The 13,718-nt window shown below is 38.9% G+C and overlaps 1 protein-coding gene across 2 annotated transcripts in view; it reads right to left on the bottom strand.

The window, feature by feature from the left end:
• Positions 1-13,718, bottom strand: part of UNC5C (unc-5 netrin receptor C) — a 403,063-nt gene that overhangs the window by 35,492 nt on the left and 353,853 nt on the right. Inside the window, exons 8-11 of one of the 2 annotated variants that reach the window (XM_043871228.1) lie at positions 13,658-13,714; positions 11,460-11,651; positions 10,449-10,793; positions 7,516-7,603 (exon numbers count right to left, since the gene is read on the bottom strand). In XM_043871228.1, the coding sequence (XP_043727163.1) occupies positions 7,516-7,603; positions 10,449-10,793; positions 11,460-11,651; positions 13,658-13,714 (682 nt within the window). The remainder of the gene's footprint in view (positions 1-7,515; positions 7,604-10,448; positions 10,794-11,459; positions 11,652-13,657; positions 13,715-13,718) is intronic. The other variant, XM_043871229.1, reaches the window with a different exon arrangement.

Below are 13,718 nucleotides of genomic sequence, written 5' to 3'. Positions count from 1 at the left end.
TAGAAATTAGCTTTTATCTGTGGCCTACCCTCACTTAACACTCAATGAATGATAGTAACCACTATTGTTTCTTTTTAATGCTGTTGGAAGACTACTCTCCCTGAATCTCTCATGTTTCTGCAAGGTCCCAGTTGTCTTTTCAAGACAACTGTATAGCAATCATCATTGACGATACAGGGCTTACCTCTAGAGCACATGGTAGACATGTCCACTTCCCATTATAAAACACTCAGGCTCCCTAAACACAATGGTTTATTCCTGGAATGGAACCACTGAATGTATAGATGTCATCTGTCTTTACATCACCCTTTCAGAACTGAGGCTTGGGAAACTGGCACAAAAATGGTAACCCTTTGGATGGTGCTATTGCTGTGAGCACTTTGACTCAGGAGTCTTGTGTCATTTATCAGCATCTACAGAACTGTGGCAGCCTTGATAGGTCACAAGTAAGTTCAAATTTTAGAAATTCCTAAGTTCTTAGTGACTATTATCATCAGGTCTAAGAACTCAGTTAAAACTTGACCTATTTCCCCTTAATAAAACTTTGCTATCTGTGGTTCCCATTTTAAAATTTCACTAGAATCTTTCAACCTATGGCTTTCCTTTCTTCCTATTTAGAAAAAAAAAATAGTTAAAAGTCATCTCTTTTTAGCCTTTTGATATCATCTCCATTCTCACTGAATAACAATAAAGTTTGATTAAATCTAAAGTCATCAAAGTACCTGGAAATGTACTTGTATTTGGAATTACAAGGGAGGTGGCAGCTTGAGAACTCATTACTGTCCCCTTTAGTTTTCATTTCCTCTCAACCCACTCTGTGCTCCTTTGTTCCAGTCTGAAATTCATTCTCTTAGGACATGAGTGAGTGACGTCTTGCTTTCACTGTGCCATAGTTGACATTACACTTATCTTCCCTAAGCAGTAACCACATTCTTATTTAATTCTACTTTTCTTACTGGGGCGGGGGGGAAGTCATGGCTGCATTCTCCTGAGCACTATTCTTACCTTTAGTTACAAGTACACCTTCAGAATGCACATTAAACTTTTAAGGAAGGAGACTAAAGTGAAATCCATTTCAAGTGGTCCTTGCAGTAGAGATGGGGATTGGAAACAGCTGTCTCTCAGTCTGCTGTTAGCAGCCGGCACTTGAGGAGGAGGAGGAGGAGGAGGAGGAGGAGGGGTTCCTCTCATCACTGAGTTGGAACAGAAGGGAGACCACTGCCTGCTGGGCTGGGGCGCTGTCAGACCTGCACTCCCCTGGCATGCAATATTGATGGGCACCATTCTTGGAGGAGGGATAGCAAGGGAGGGAAGGGGCAGTAGGTGTCAAAAGAATTTATTAACCCAGTGAGATGCAAGAATGTAATGAATAGGGAAGTGGTGATGTGGAATTCATAACCGGGAATGAAAAACAAAGAAGAAATAATGATAAGAATCTTAGGGGGTTTTCAAGATGAAAGAAATAGCACTGAAATTGGAAACACTTCCAAGCATACATGGAAGGAGCCACTTAGGAAAGGTTAAGATTTAACTGTGTGAATCCAAAGGTCACAGCGTTTAAATCTGCATTTCCTTTATTTACATAAAGGGAGGATATTAAAATACATAAAACAAAAATAGTAGAAAATAAATTTTAAAAAATCTGTTTTATGTTTTTGCAGAGAAAGGCTTTACTCTGTTATGTCTCATGTGTTATCTAAGATATTTAAGCAAACTTTCTGTAAATATTAATTGCAGATGATATGGAAATGAACGCAAAGCAAAAATTAGCTACAGAAATAGCAATTAAGTAGAAATCCAGTAATTAACAATGATTAAATTTTAAAAACTTTTCAGAGTCCAACGAAGATAATATCATGATGAATGTTGGATGGGTTCTGAGCACCCTAGGACAAAGCCCTCAGATGGGAATTTTAGTTTCCTGTCAGATTTTCTTATCCTTTGCTTGCTCTTATCAGTGAGGAGAACTTCTACACAGAAGAGCACAATTTACAAAACTTTTATAAAAGCTATTGCATTGGCTGCCCAAGGCACATCTGTAAGGTAGGCAGGATAAGTACTCATAGCACTTTTTTTTTCTCCCAAAGAGGAAACTGAAATCTAAAGAAATTAACACACTTGCCCAAAGCCGCAAAGCTAGTCATAGGCAAAACTGGGATCTGAACACAAATCATTGGTTTTCTTTCCCAGCAGTGGTGTATTCTGAGTTGCTTATCCAGATTTAGGACCTTGAGAAATTTCTATGAACTGTTTGCTAGAGCAAGCTCATAATTGCTTCTTAAAAAAAAAAAATCTTCCTCCCACCTACCTCTGTGTGAAGACGAGACGCCTTCTATTAACACACACATCTTTTGTCAGGTCCCTCTGGATGACAATTCCACCTCAGGCTCAGCTGCCTTTTAAAGCACACGGTTTCATGTATAACTAGCAACTTGAAATATTTGCACTTTAGGTATCTGACAGGGAATATCTAACTCACTTGCTATCAAAAGATCAATTGAGCAAAAGAAAATATTTATGGAAGCCACTCTGAAGGGCGTGCCCCCGTCTCCATAGATAGGCCGAATCTGCCCCTGGATTAAGCCTGAACAGGTAAGCATTGTGCCCTAGATTGAAATGCTGAATCCTTGAGGAATTATTTCATTCAATTTATAATTGGGTTTTATACTATCTACTCGCATTGAGGGATACCAACAGCAGTAGCCCTATGAAGCTCATTGCTATTTTTATCTTTTAAAAATGTTGCTTGCTGTATGGAAAAAAAAAAATGTTTTCTTTATGAGAAACCAAAGTAACTGAGCTTCTTCCAGGCATCTTTTCCCCTTCTGGGCACATGGATCTTATAACTTACTATGTTTCCCTCTTGAAAGCTTTGAAACAATAAGTTCGTGACCTATTAACAAGAAATATGCTGGGAATTACATCAAACATTTTATATTCTAATGGCCCACCTGACTTTATCTAATGTTTTCTAATCTTATTTTTTCCATTTTTTTGTTTTTTTCATCCACTTATTTAAAAAAATTTTTCCTCCCATTGAAAGATTATTTGCATAAATCACCTTGAATCATTTCTTTAGAAGTAGGACCTTCAATAAATAAACACTGTGAAGAACAGTCAGAGAATAAGATTTAAATATATCTGGATTCTACTCCCTGCCCACTCTACCTTCAGTCTCTTTATAGCTGTTCCTTCAAACAAGAAATTTAGGACTCTACCTAAAAGGAGAATATCACTGAGTTTCACTGAGAAATAATAGCGTCATCTACTGTTTTACAAAGTTCCAAACACCCCATTAAAATAAATGAAAACGGTCTGCAATATGATTACAAACATAATACATTTTGGCCCACTATCCTAACGTATTACTTTATTATTTATATTCAGTAAATATAATGATAGTTTTAATTGCCTCATCACTAACATGCTAAACTTCTGACTGGGATTTCGGCCTTAAAAAAAAATCCTAAATGCCACCAATGTCCTACAGTTGACAGATCTGACAAATCCAATACCTTCTTGAATTATTATTCTCTTTCTTTACACTTCAATTTTAGTAATACCTCTGTCAGTCACCTCCTTTTGAACCTCTTTTTACCTTTGATTTTTTCCTGTTTTAATTACAATCATTCATTCTTTCATTAAAAATATTCATTGATGAACAACTATATATTAAGCTTCTTGCTAGATGCCAACTCTTGCTTATGTGTCTTATCCTTATCCTGCCTTATCTATTTAGCTTTGCTCCTTCTACCCAAACCTTAAATAAGAATATTTCCAGGATTTCCCTGGTAGTCCAGGGTTAAGAATGCACATTGCAATGAAGGGGACTCTGGTTGGGGAACTAATATCCCACATGCCTTGGAGCCAGTAAGCCCACAGCTACTGAGCCCTAGCACTCTGAAGCCTGCACATCACAACCAGAGAGTCTGTAGGCCACAGTGAAAGATCCTGCATGCCACCAACTAGGACCTGACATAGCCAAATAAATAAATATTAAAATGAATACTTCCCAAAGTTCTTTCCGCAGTCCTTTTTTTACTGCCTCTGCACTTTTCCCCTGAAGAATCCACTCACTGGTGACTGCCCATCTGCATCTCCAGCAAGAGTTGCAAGTCCCCTCTTACACAGACCACGCGCAGAGAAATCAGAATTCATCATTTCTCTCCTTGAACCAGTTGCTGCTTCCGACCACCTCTTGTTGCTCTCACAATTTTCTCAGTGCCCAGGTCTTGAACCCTAAATATATTCTTTGTGTTCTGCAACTTCTGCCACACTTTTAACCAGCTGTGAAACTTGTCCTGAAATACACCTTTCTTTCCATTCTCCAGCCTGGCTGCTTCCCTAGCCCCCTCCCCCACATACCTTGATTACTGCCATTGGTCAGCCGGGCCCCGGCCTTTGGAGTAGTCTTTCTGTTCCCCCTGCTAGTTCATTCTGCACACTGTCACTGTCAATCTTTAAAACCACTGCTATTCATGTAGCACTTGGCTGCTTAAAGATCTTCCATGGTTCCCCACCATTTACTAAAAAAATTTCTATTTACTTTTATTCTTGGAATGTCTACATTGATTTTTTTTGGCCTTTTGAGAAAACTCCTAGGCAAGTACACAAAATGAAGAAAGTGAAAAGTAATGCTATCTTCAAATTGTGTTTCAATCAGAAATGACAAAAGGCAAAATTTCAGTCTGAGTCAGACTCATTTTTTTAAACTGCTACTGGAAGCAAGGCAAAAAGGTCCATGTTGGTGCCGTTAATTGTGGGAAGTGTATCCATGGGGCAGGGCAGGAAGAGGCTTTGCAATCTCTGCAGGGGTGTGTCCGGTAGGAGGAGAGAAATCACGAGTGCAGCCTTGCAGCTCAGATCCCTTTGGTCGCAGACAGCCTGTCCCATGTCTGCAGCTCATTTAGACTGCTTTCTCTTAGTGCATATTCCATAATGATAAGGCCCCCTCTTGTCACATTCACTTGCCACATGCAATTAAGTTCACACCTCCCTTTAGACAGTTCACATCACCAGATGACCCACTGGAAGGTATCCAGCTGGAAAAACACCCAGTTTTGGATTCAAAAAAGGCCATCAAAGAGAGGGAAGATGGAGAAAAGTAATCAGAATTTTCCTGCACATGCATTGAAGTCACATTCATGTCTTCTCTTGTCCTCACAGTGTTTCCTCTGAAAAAAGTTCTAAGATCATGTGAGCAATAAACAGACACGTGTCGCAAAGGCACTAGAACGAGAGCACGAGGCTCTGTTTGTGTCCTGGAAGCTATGGAGTGGGGATGGCATGTCAGCAGAAGAGCTTTGTGAGGAGATAACCTGGGGACGGATTCTGCCGTCCCTCAGCTGTTAACTGTGAAACCCTGGCTGTGAACCCTAGTCCTTATCTCTAAATGTGGAGCTCATCATAACTTGCAGAGAAACAGTGAGGAATAAATTAAGTGAGGAATGAATAATGAAATTAAAAGTATGCTGACTCTATGGTAGCTATGTTTTGTATTATTACTATACACTAAAACAACATTCTGGTCATTGTGACTTCACAAGAAAATCGCATCTAGTTCACAACAAAAATGAATGGAGAGGACTGTCTCATTTATTTGAGAGAGCTGTCTCCTTGTGTTTGTTCCCTGTTGCATGGTTTCTGGTGTACATTTTCATTTGAGATCCTGAGGATCCTCTAGTTTCACTTTTATAAACAGAACTTCATTGAGGCACACCAAATTTAATAGAGCAATTCCCTCTGCACCTAACTTCAAGTGGTAGGCATAGTAAGAGGTGATTTATAGTTTCCTTTTCTTTAAAGTCAAAGGCAGAAGAACACTAAAGCAGAATTGTCTAGCTTTGTCAATTTCCTGCTTTCTCCCTCCTTCATCCAGAGTGTACAATTATCCTGGTCAGGGTGCTAACTAAATTGCAGGAAGAAAAATCATACAAGGCACCTGAGTGCCCATGTCTTTCAGCTTCAGCACAGCCCGCAGCAGCCTCTTAAGGTTTGATCTTCAGCCATAGATTATGGTGATCACATGGAAAATAACAGACCATGAACACCTTCTCAGAATAAAGCACAAGCCAATACTCATTTGTGTTTAAACCAAACATCCATGTTGGCAAAAGGCCCTGAGGGATGGATATGCTTAGTGTTAACCTTGATTCTGGACAAAAGAAAGAAGAAAACAAAAATATAAAGGGATCTCTGTTTGCTAATCCTCATTTCTCCTGCTGCAAAAGAAGGGCACTCAGGGACTGTGAATATTACTTTACATTGGGAATGGAAAAATGAATATTTGATGTGCACAAATACAAGACTTTTAGTGATTTTCTGTTGCTCAAATTGAAGGCACATGAATGATGACCATGGAATTGTATTATTTTCTTGGATAGGCTCATGTTTGTGTAGCTGAAAGTATATCACCTGAGGAAACCACTGTTCTGGGTTCTACAGGTTATAAATACCAAATCTTTACTCAAGAGCATAATAACAGAGCTTTTTGGCTACCGAAGACAATCAATAAAGAGAGATGTTTTTCTGAGGATGACAGAGGAGAAGAGAAAAGACATAATATCTTACGATGACATGACTTAGCGACTGAACAACAACAGCAAATGATAAGCTAGTTCTACATCTGGCGTTCTCACTTTGCATCCAGAGCTCAGGGCAGGGGAGCCAATGCCTTTCCCCTTTGGAAAAACAGTGATGATTACATGTAAGGATCGTCATTTCAACATCTCTTATTTTAAGATCTTGGTGCACTTCAGAAGCATTCATCAATCAGGCCTCTAGAGTGCTATTTAACACATGCACTTTATGTGAGAACTAATCAAGAATGACCAGATACAATTTATTAGAGGCCAAACTGAAAATTGAATTTAGGACTTCGAAACTCCTCTTGTTATTTTTACTCAAAATAATTTCATCTTTATGATTATGACATATTCAAAACACTCTTAGATTCAACCTAGTTTTAATCAACCCTATATCCATTTAGCAAAGCCCAAGCATAGGTTTTATAGGTGCTAAATATAAGAAGTAGGTCAATAACACTTAAAAACTAGAAGACAGTCCCCCAAAGAAGAATCTGCAGGTGAGAATAAAGTGCTAGACTGAGGTTGGGATGGCAGGTCAAGGATTAAGGGGTTGTCCAATTCTATGTGACCTTTAAACCTAAAATGGCAACAGGCTGTATTCCTGAGCCAGGCCACATGAAGCTGATTTCTCTATCTCTAGCACAATTTACGAATCACACTTCCAGACATCTTTTCAGCTAACATGGCCACATGTCCACTTGGGGGAAATATCTCTGGCCTTCTGCCCATATTCAAGATCTGCAAAAGCGTCTGGAGCTCCAAAGATAAAGAGAAGTAAAAACTGACCTTTTATGGGTCTAGTTGAAAAGGATATGCCAGAAGCAGGGCAATCAAGACAAACGTTTGTTGGGTTTACTCTGTCTAACATACAATTCTCCTGCAAGTCAGACACTGATAAAGTCAAGTGCACCAGAAAAAGCATATTTACCTCATATTTTCTTTTCTGTGTACAGTCACATACATTTCGTAGACTCTCCCTTGGGGAATGGCCCCAGCGGGGATCAGCAAACTTACTCCTGAATAGCAAAAGAGAAAAGCAGTCACATAAGACCTATGAATCAAAAGGAAACTTCACAGAACGCCTTTGAAGCAAGTGGAAAGGAATGAGGAGATTTTGTGGCCACATCGCCACAAGCCTGCTGCTTTTTCTCTAAAGACATGTAAATATTCATAGCCACCCAGCTTTCCTCCCTCATTGGTCTTATTTGTTACCACAGCTCCCTCTGAACTGTTATGGAATCACTTAAAGGAATGATGTCATTTTTTTTAAACTCTTGTTTTATTTAAGGAATAGACAGATGGTTCCACTGGTGTTTTCCTTGTAAAATGAGGGGAAAACCAACAACTGCTCTTAAAATTTCAAACAGCTGTAATGATGCATCGTTTCTAATTAAAAAACAAACAAAAAAAATCCCCACAAGACTCAAAGTCAGGGAAATGCTAACCTCAACAATATCAAAAAACATTTATATCTGAAGTATCTGGTTAGCATCAGTGTTTTTCTGCAGCAAATAATTGGTGAAGAACTTCTTTCATCATAGGTAACTCTAGAAAGTGAACAGCAACTGAGCAATTGCTAGTTTTAGTCACAGCGGGCCAAGCAGGTTTTTACTTAGTTGTTAATTGGTACATTTTGTAGACTATTGGGTTGAGCTCTGTTCTAAGTCAACTGTGCTGACAGTAGTGGCTTCTAACTTTAGTTTGCAGCAAAATTACCTGGAGGTTTTGCTAGCACATTATGGGATCCTACTCTCACAGTTTCTGATTCAGAAGGTCTATGGAAACTGTCGTTCTAATAAGTCTCAAGGTGATGCCAATGTGGGTGGTCAGTGGACCACACTGTGGGAACCATGGGCTTGGACCACTGTGGCATTATCACCGACAGTAATTCAAGGTGGGCAGCAACTTGAAGATATTTGGCTCGACAATTCTATTCTAATAAATGCAGTTAATTTCAACTCTATAAAAAACCTTATGGAACCTGACTGTGAGTAGAGTTTTTGATGGGTTGTGAAAGCCAAGAAGTAAAAGACAGTGTTCTTGTCTTTGAGTAGCTTATTTAATGAGCAAGGGAATGGAGTATGCCATATGAACACAGGACCATAAGGAAATTGCTCGACCATACTGGAAAGCCTCAAGAGTAAGGGACAGAGTTAAAGAGGAATAGTTATTCAAAGCCCTTTGTGTAGCTGGTTGCAACTGTTGAGGCATGACCTTCTTGAGAAGTAACGTGCGCCTTGTGGGGCTGCGGGAAGTAGGATGTTATGCTCATGTCAGATACCAGGATGGTTTGGTGAGGCACACAATGAAAGCAGGAAGACCACACATGAGGCACTCAAGCCTCGGTATTTTCACTTTTTTCAACGGGAACAATCAAATGTACCTTTATGTTTGTTAAGGGGATGAGACAGAATGATGGATGCAAAGTAACAAGAACAAGGCCTGAGACATATTGGATTACTGCTAAATAAAATAATGCATGTAGATCACCATTGTCCAGTACATATTTAAACATGCTGGCTCTCTCCTTTCTACTTAAGAAGCCTTTAAAATAATTCATATGTGAAAAAGTGATAAGTGTAGAAATGGAAAGAAGAGGTATAATCCACTGGCTGTTATGAAAAAAAAAAAACTGTCTTGGAAATAATATAATGTTTAAACAAGGAAAGAACAGTAGAGTATATGCTGATCTATTCATTTGTAGACTATTAAAAATATATTTAAAATCATGATTTTAAAAAAGCATGCAGCTGTGTGAGAATGAGAAAGGTTGGAATAAAAGCACTTTATGTAATGTGTGATCTCAGCTCTGTAAAATGTATTTTAGAAAAGGGAAAGTGATGTTCCATTCAACATTTCAATTTATTAACATACACTTTTAAAAGGCATGGGGTGAAAAATTGCTGAGGTGTTGAAATGGGGGACTGAATGAGAAGAAGAAGCAAAGACAAGTTCAATTGGTTCTCTATATTCCTTGGCTCTATGGCTGTTTACACATTACATTCGCTTCTTATGCTACATATAGATCTTCGGTCAATCAAACTGTTTTTTTTTTCCCTTTTCTGTGTTCACAGACTATTCTATCTGGTCCAAAAGAGTGCCTGGACAGGCACAGGGGAGTCCAATAACCCTCTCATAACTGATGGGTCCAAACCCCTTACTACTATTGATTAATAAATACCAAACTTGAAGCAAATATTATGGGTCACTAACTTTAGTTCACTATTTAAGAGCTTTATGGAGCTTATTCTCTATAAGCAGATAACTAAACGAACTGAAAACTGAATAATACTAAAAGGCACTACTTTAATCCTACCTTAAAAAGACACATGATGAAGCTATGCGGAGTGAATACCTTATAAATACCTTGACCCTGAAGACTCTGTAAAAAAGAATTAATAAATGAAGATTTGATGTCTAATATCATGTCCTCTGATCATCTAATTTCATATTCTGAAGTACCGCTTCCTGTAGGAAATTGGAACTGAACCAACTGATATGTTTTCTAATTAATTTGTCCTTTTAAAGTGTGATGACAACAGTGAGAGCTTTTGGCTTAATGCTGCCTTCTGAAGTGCCATGAAAAAGAAGGTCAATGGCAATTGTAAGTTATGCCTCGGCAGAAAGTTGTGAGTGCAATATTTCTAGAGGAAGTGTTTTCAGAGTTGGCTAGAGGAAGATAAACAGTTTCGATGATCTTGACTGAAGTAATGTTTGTTTTAGATTGAAAGTAACAATAGATTTGGATTAGATAGGATACATTTAACTTTTCAGGCCTAATGAAAACAAATAATAAAGATCTTGGTACAAGAATAGGTTTCCCAGATCTACCTCTGTAACGTAAACACCTTTAGGAATTACCTGAGTTGGGGATAATAAGGTGACCCCCAAGGGAGTTGAAGGTGCCAAACGCAGTGCAGGAGGGGTCTGTCTGCCGTGCTAGACTCTGATTCTTCAGGTTGAGGGCCTCATTCTCCAACAAGGATTGGGTCATCTGAGGGGACAGTTTTGATGCAAACTCAGAGAGGTCATCTTGGGGCGTGACAGCACCTGAGGTATTGTACACTTTGATCTTCAGGTTAGGCAGTGGATCCAGAATTGGAGAGTTGGTCATTGGGATTTTGTCTGAGACATCATGCAAGGCATAAACAGGTCCTCTGTACATAGCCGCGGCTGATGTGAGGTCTGGGGGCACTGCCAGGAGATCTGAGTCAGAAAGAGAAAGGACGCCCATTTGCATTCTTCATTCAGACAACTTAGACTCTCCCTGACACTTTCTGAGCCAACAGCAAAGCAATTCAACAAATATTAGAGATGGACAGACACTAGGGTTCTACTGAAAATGGCAATTAGATAGCTGGAATCTGTTTAATTATTGGCTACAAATAGACAGACAAGTTCATTCTATATTTTGCCTTGAAGATTACTCATTGTTTCTATGGTACTCAGCTAATTCAACAGACTGAATCTGTAGACACTTGTGTTCCTCACTAGGTGACTAGGGAGTAGTTTCTCTCATCTATACGGGATCTGGGTTCACTTGTAGACCACTGTATTCAGAGCAATACAAGATGCCTTGTTAACAGGAGGAAAAAAAGGGAACATAAGAAATCTATCAACCAATCTTTGTACTCTTCTCAAATAAAACTTTATGACAGAGAAACCTGTTACAAAAGGGAAAAAAGAGATCTGTGCACCTTGTCAACTCTAACGACTTATATGAAGGAAATTAACATAATAATCAACAAAACAGATGAAAATCTTTGTCTTCATGGTGCTTATGTTTCAGCTGATGTGGTTTCATTGATTTTGAAGACATAGGGAGGCTGCTTACATGCCTAAGTCCACGTATGAAGTGCAATGTCAACTGACCTTGTCTTGCTGCCTTGATGTTCACAGGCTGAAAGCCTCCATTGAGTGCAGAAGAGTCAATAATATCAGACTCAAAGTCACGATGATTCTTCCTATACACAAAGAGGGCCACAACTACAGAAATGGCCAGGCAAACTATCACAGCTATCACAATGCCGACATACAGAGCAACATCGTCTGAATCGGGAGCAGCTGAAGGGGAAAAGGAAACATGGAATTCGGTGGTTAGAGAAACTTCTCACAGTACATATATGTGTTGCTATAATTTCTCTCAGACAGTTATTGCCTTTTTTATAGGTTAATTTCAAATCTATTTCAAAAGCTATTTAAAACAACTGTGGCCTTTCAATGGAAAATTATCTTGCATTTTCTTCCTTTCTCACTCTGCATCTATTCACTCACTAATCTATCTCAAATTGGGCAACATAACAGACCATTTACTACAAGGCGTAAAAGGAAACTGGAGCTAAAAACATCTCAACCCATAGGAAAAAGAAAAAAAAAGCAACACTTTATTACTAATTTCAGGTGGAGAAGTTTGGAAGGCAGCTTTGAATTCACTGATAGTTCTTTAAAAACAAACATAAACACTCTGTTAGAAACATCTGTCATTTACTGAATCTGTATATTTATTGCACCAGAATATTGTTCTAAGTATTACTCCCAGTCACAAAATTACTTTCCACAGCACTCTTCTCACTTTCCCCTAAATCAGTGAAGGGGTGAGTGGGAACGATGGAAGGCAAGGCAAGGCAAGGCAAACATTGGGAGCAAACATGCTGGGTTTGAAAGGTACACTTTCAGAAGACCCAGGTCTGGGGAGCAGAGGTTAATGCTGATAACTCCAGGCTTTTGCTACAGATTCAGTATTACCTCTGAGAACACTTGAGTTTCTCACGGGTTCTTGTCAGAGATTTACATGTGAGCCACTCATTACTGGAATAAAATATAGCTCTATGCTGTACTGAGTAAGATAAAGGCCTGGTTCAGTGATCAGAAAGGTCAGACTACCCCCAAAAGGCAATTAAGCATTTGATTAACATGGTGTGAGGTCAGCTGGGAGGTCTGTCTCTGGGTAGAGCAAGAAGAAAATTCCTATAAATGTTGCATGTTGCCTTAGTGGCATAGAGCATGCTCTGATCCAATGGCAAATGGTGATAAAAGTTGATAACTGAACCAACAAAATTAAAGCTTTCCTGAATCCTTGAGACATCTTAACGCCTCTATTATTTTTAGTTTTCTGTGACTCACAAAAATGGCCAGCAAAATTAACCAAATCTGTCTGCTCACTGTGAAAGATGATTAAACTGGTGCTTCAGAAGGTCAAGAAAAGCCTTTTTATGTTTAACTTTATATACAAGGGCATTTTTATTTTGCAGGAAGAGAATTTTCAGGTTTGCAGGTCTCCTGGCCTCCTAAAGTCAAGGAACTACTCCTCTCTCCTAAGACTCACAGTCACACGGTTTATATGTTGAAATGACTTGTCTCTTGCCGTGTATCTGTAACACACTGACAGTAAAACAGCATTCCCTATGGGAAATCGCTCCATTTCTTTCAGGATTTTGTTTAAATGTACTATATGTGAAAGTATTTGTTTCCTTTTTAAATAATTGTCTTTTACCAAAGTTTCTAGACTCTCTGCTCAAGCATCAATCAAGTCAACACTGGCAGATCTTTTCAGGAAACCAGTGATGTACCAAACCCTCCCGGCACTGTGAGCACTGCCTTCAGAGCGCTGTTTCATTTTGCTGCTGGGTTACATGTGAGGCCCTAGAGCAGTGCTCTGAACTCCGGTCAGAATACTCTATCTAAATCCTTAATGTTTTGCTTTACCAGGCTGTAATTACTTACTCAACATTCATGATCTCTAACTCAGTGGATCTGCATTTTCTCAACTCTTTACTTTTTAGCATTTGAAACTTGCCCTTTATTTAGATCCACATATTTCATGGTAAGTTTTGTCAGCTACTGGGACTTAAGCTTTGAATGTTAGACTGATAGATTTTAAAGCTGGCAGAGACTTGAAATGACCCTTTCTTCTTTTCAGCAGTGAAAATCTAATTTGTTTTTCATGTTGGAATATATTAGGCGCCGATTTCCTGTGTGCACATCTGTGATCCAAGGAAAGGTAAACTTGAACTGGGGGCAATAACGTTAAATGATTATTCAGCAACATAAAAACCAAACATCAAACTTACAAGAAAATCCATATTCATTCTGGGTTCTCTGCTCAGTTGAAATAGGATAAATGAAACCTTG

This window comes from Cervus elaphus, chromosome 17, assembly GCF_910594005.1.
Source record: "Cervus elaphus chromosome 17, mCerEla1.1, whole genome shotgun sequence".
NCBI lineage: Eukaryota > Metazoa > Chordata > Mammalia > Artiodactyla > Cervidae > Cervus > Cervus elaphus.
The sequence above is the reverse complement of the archived record's forward strand: the minus strand, read 5'-3'. Positions and strand labels throughout refer to the sequence as shown.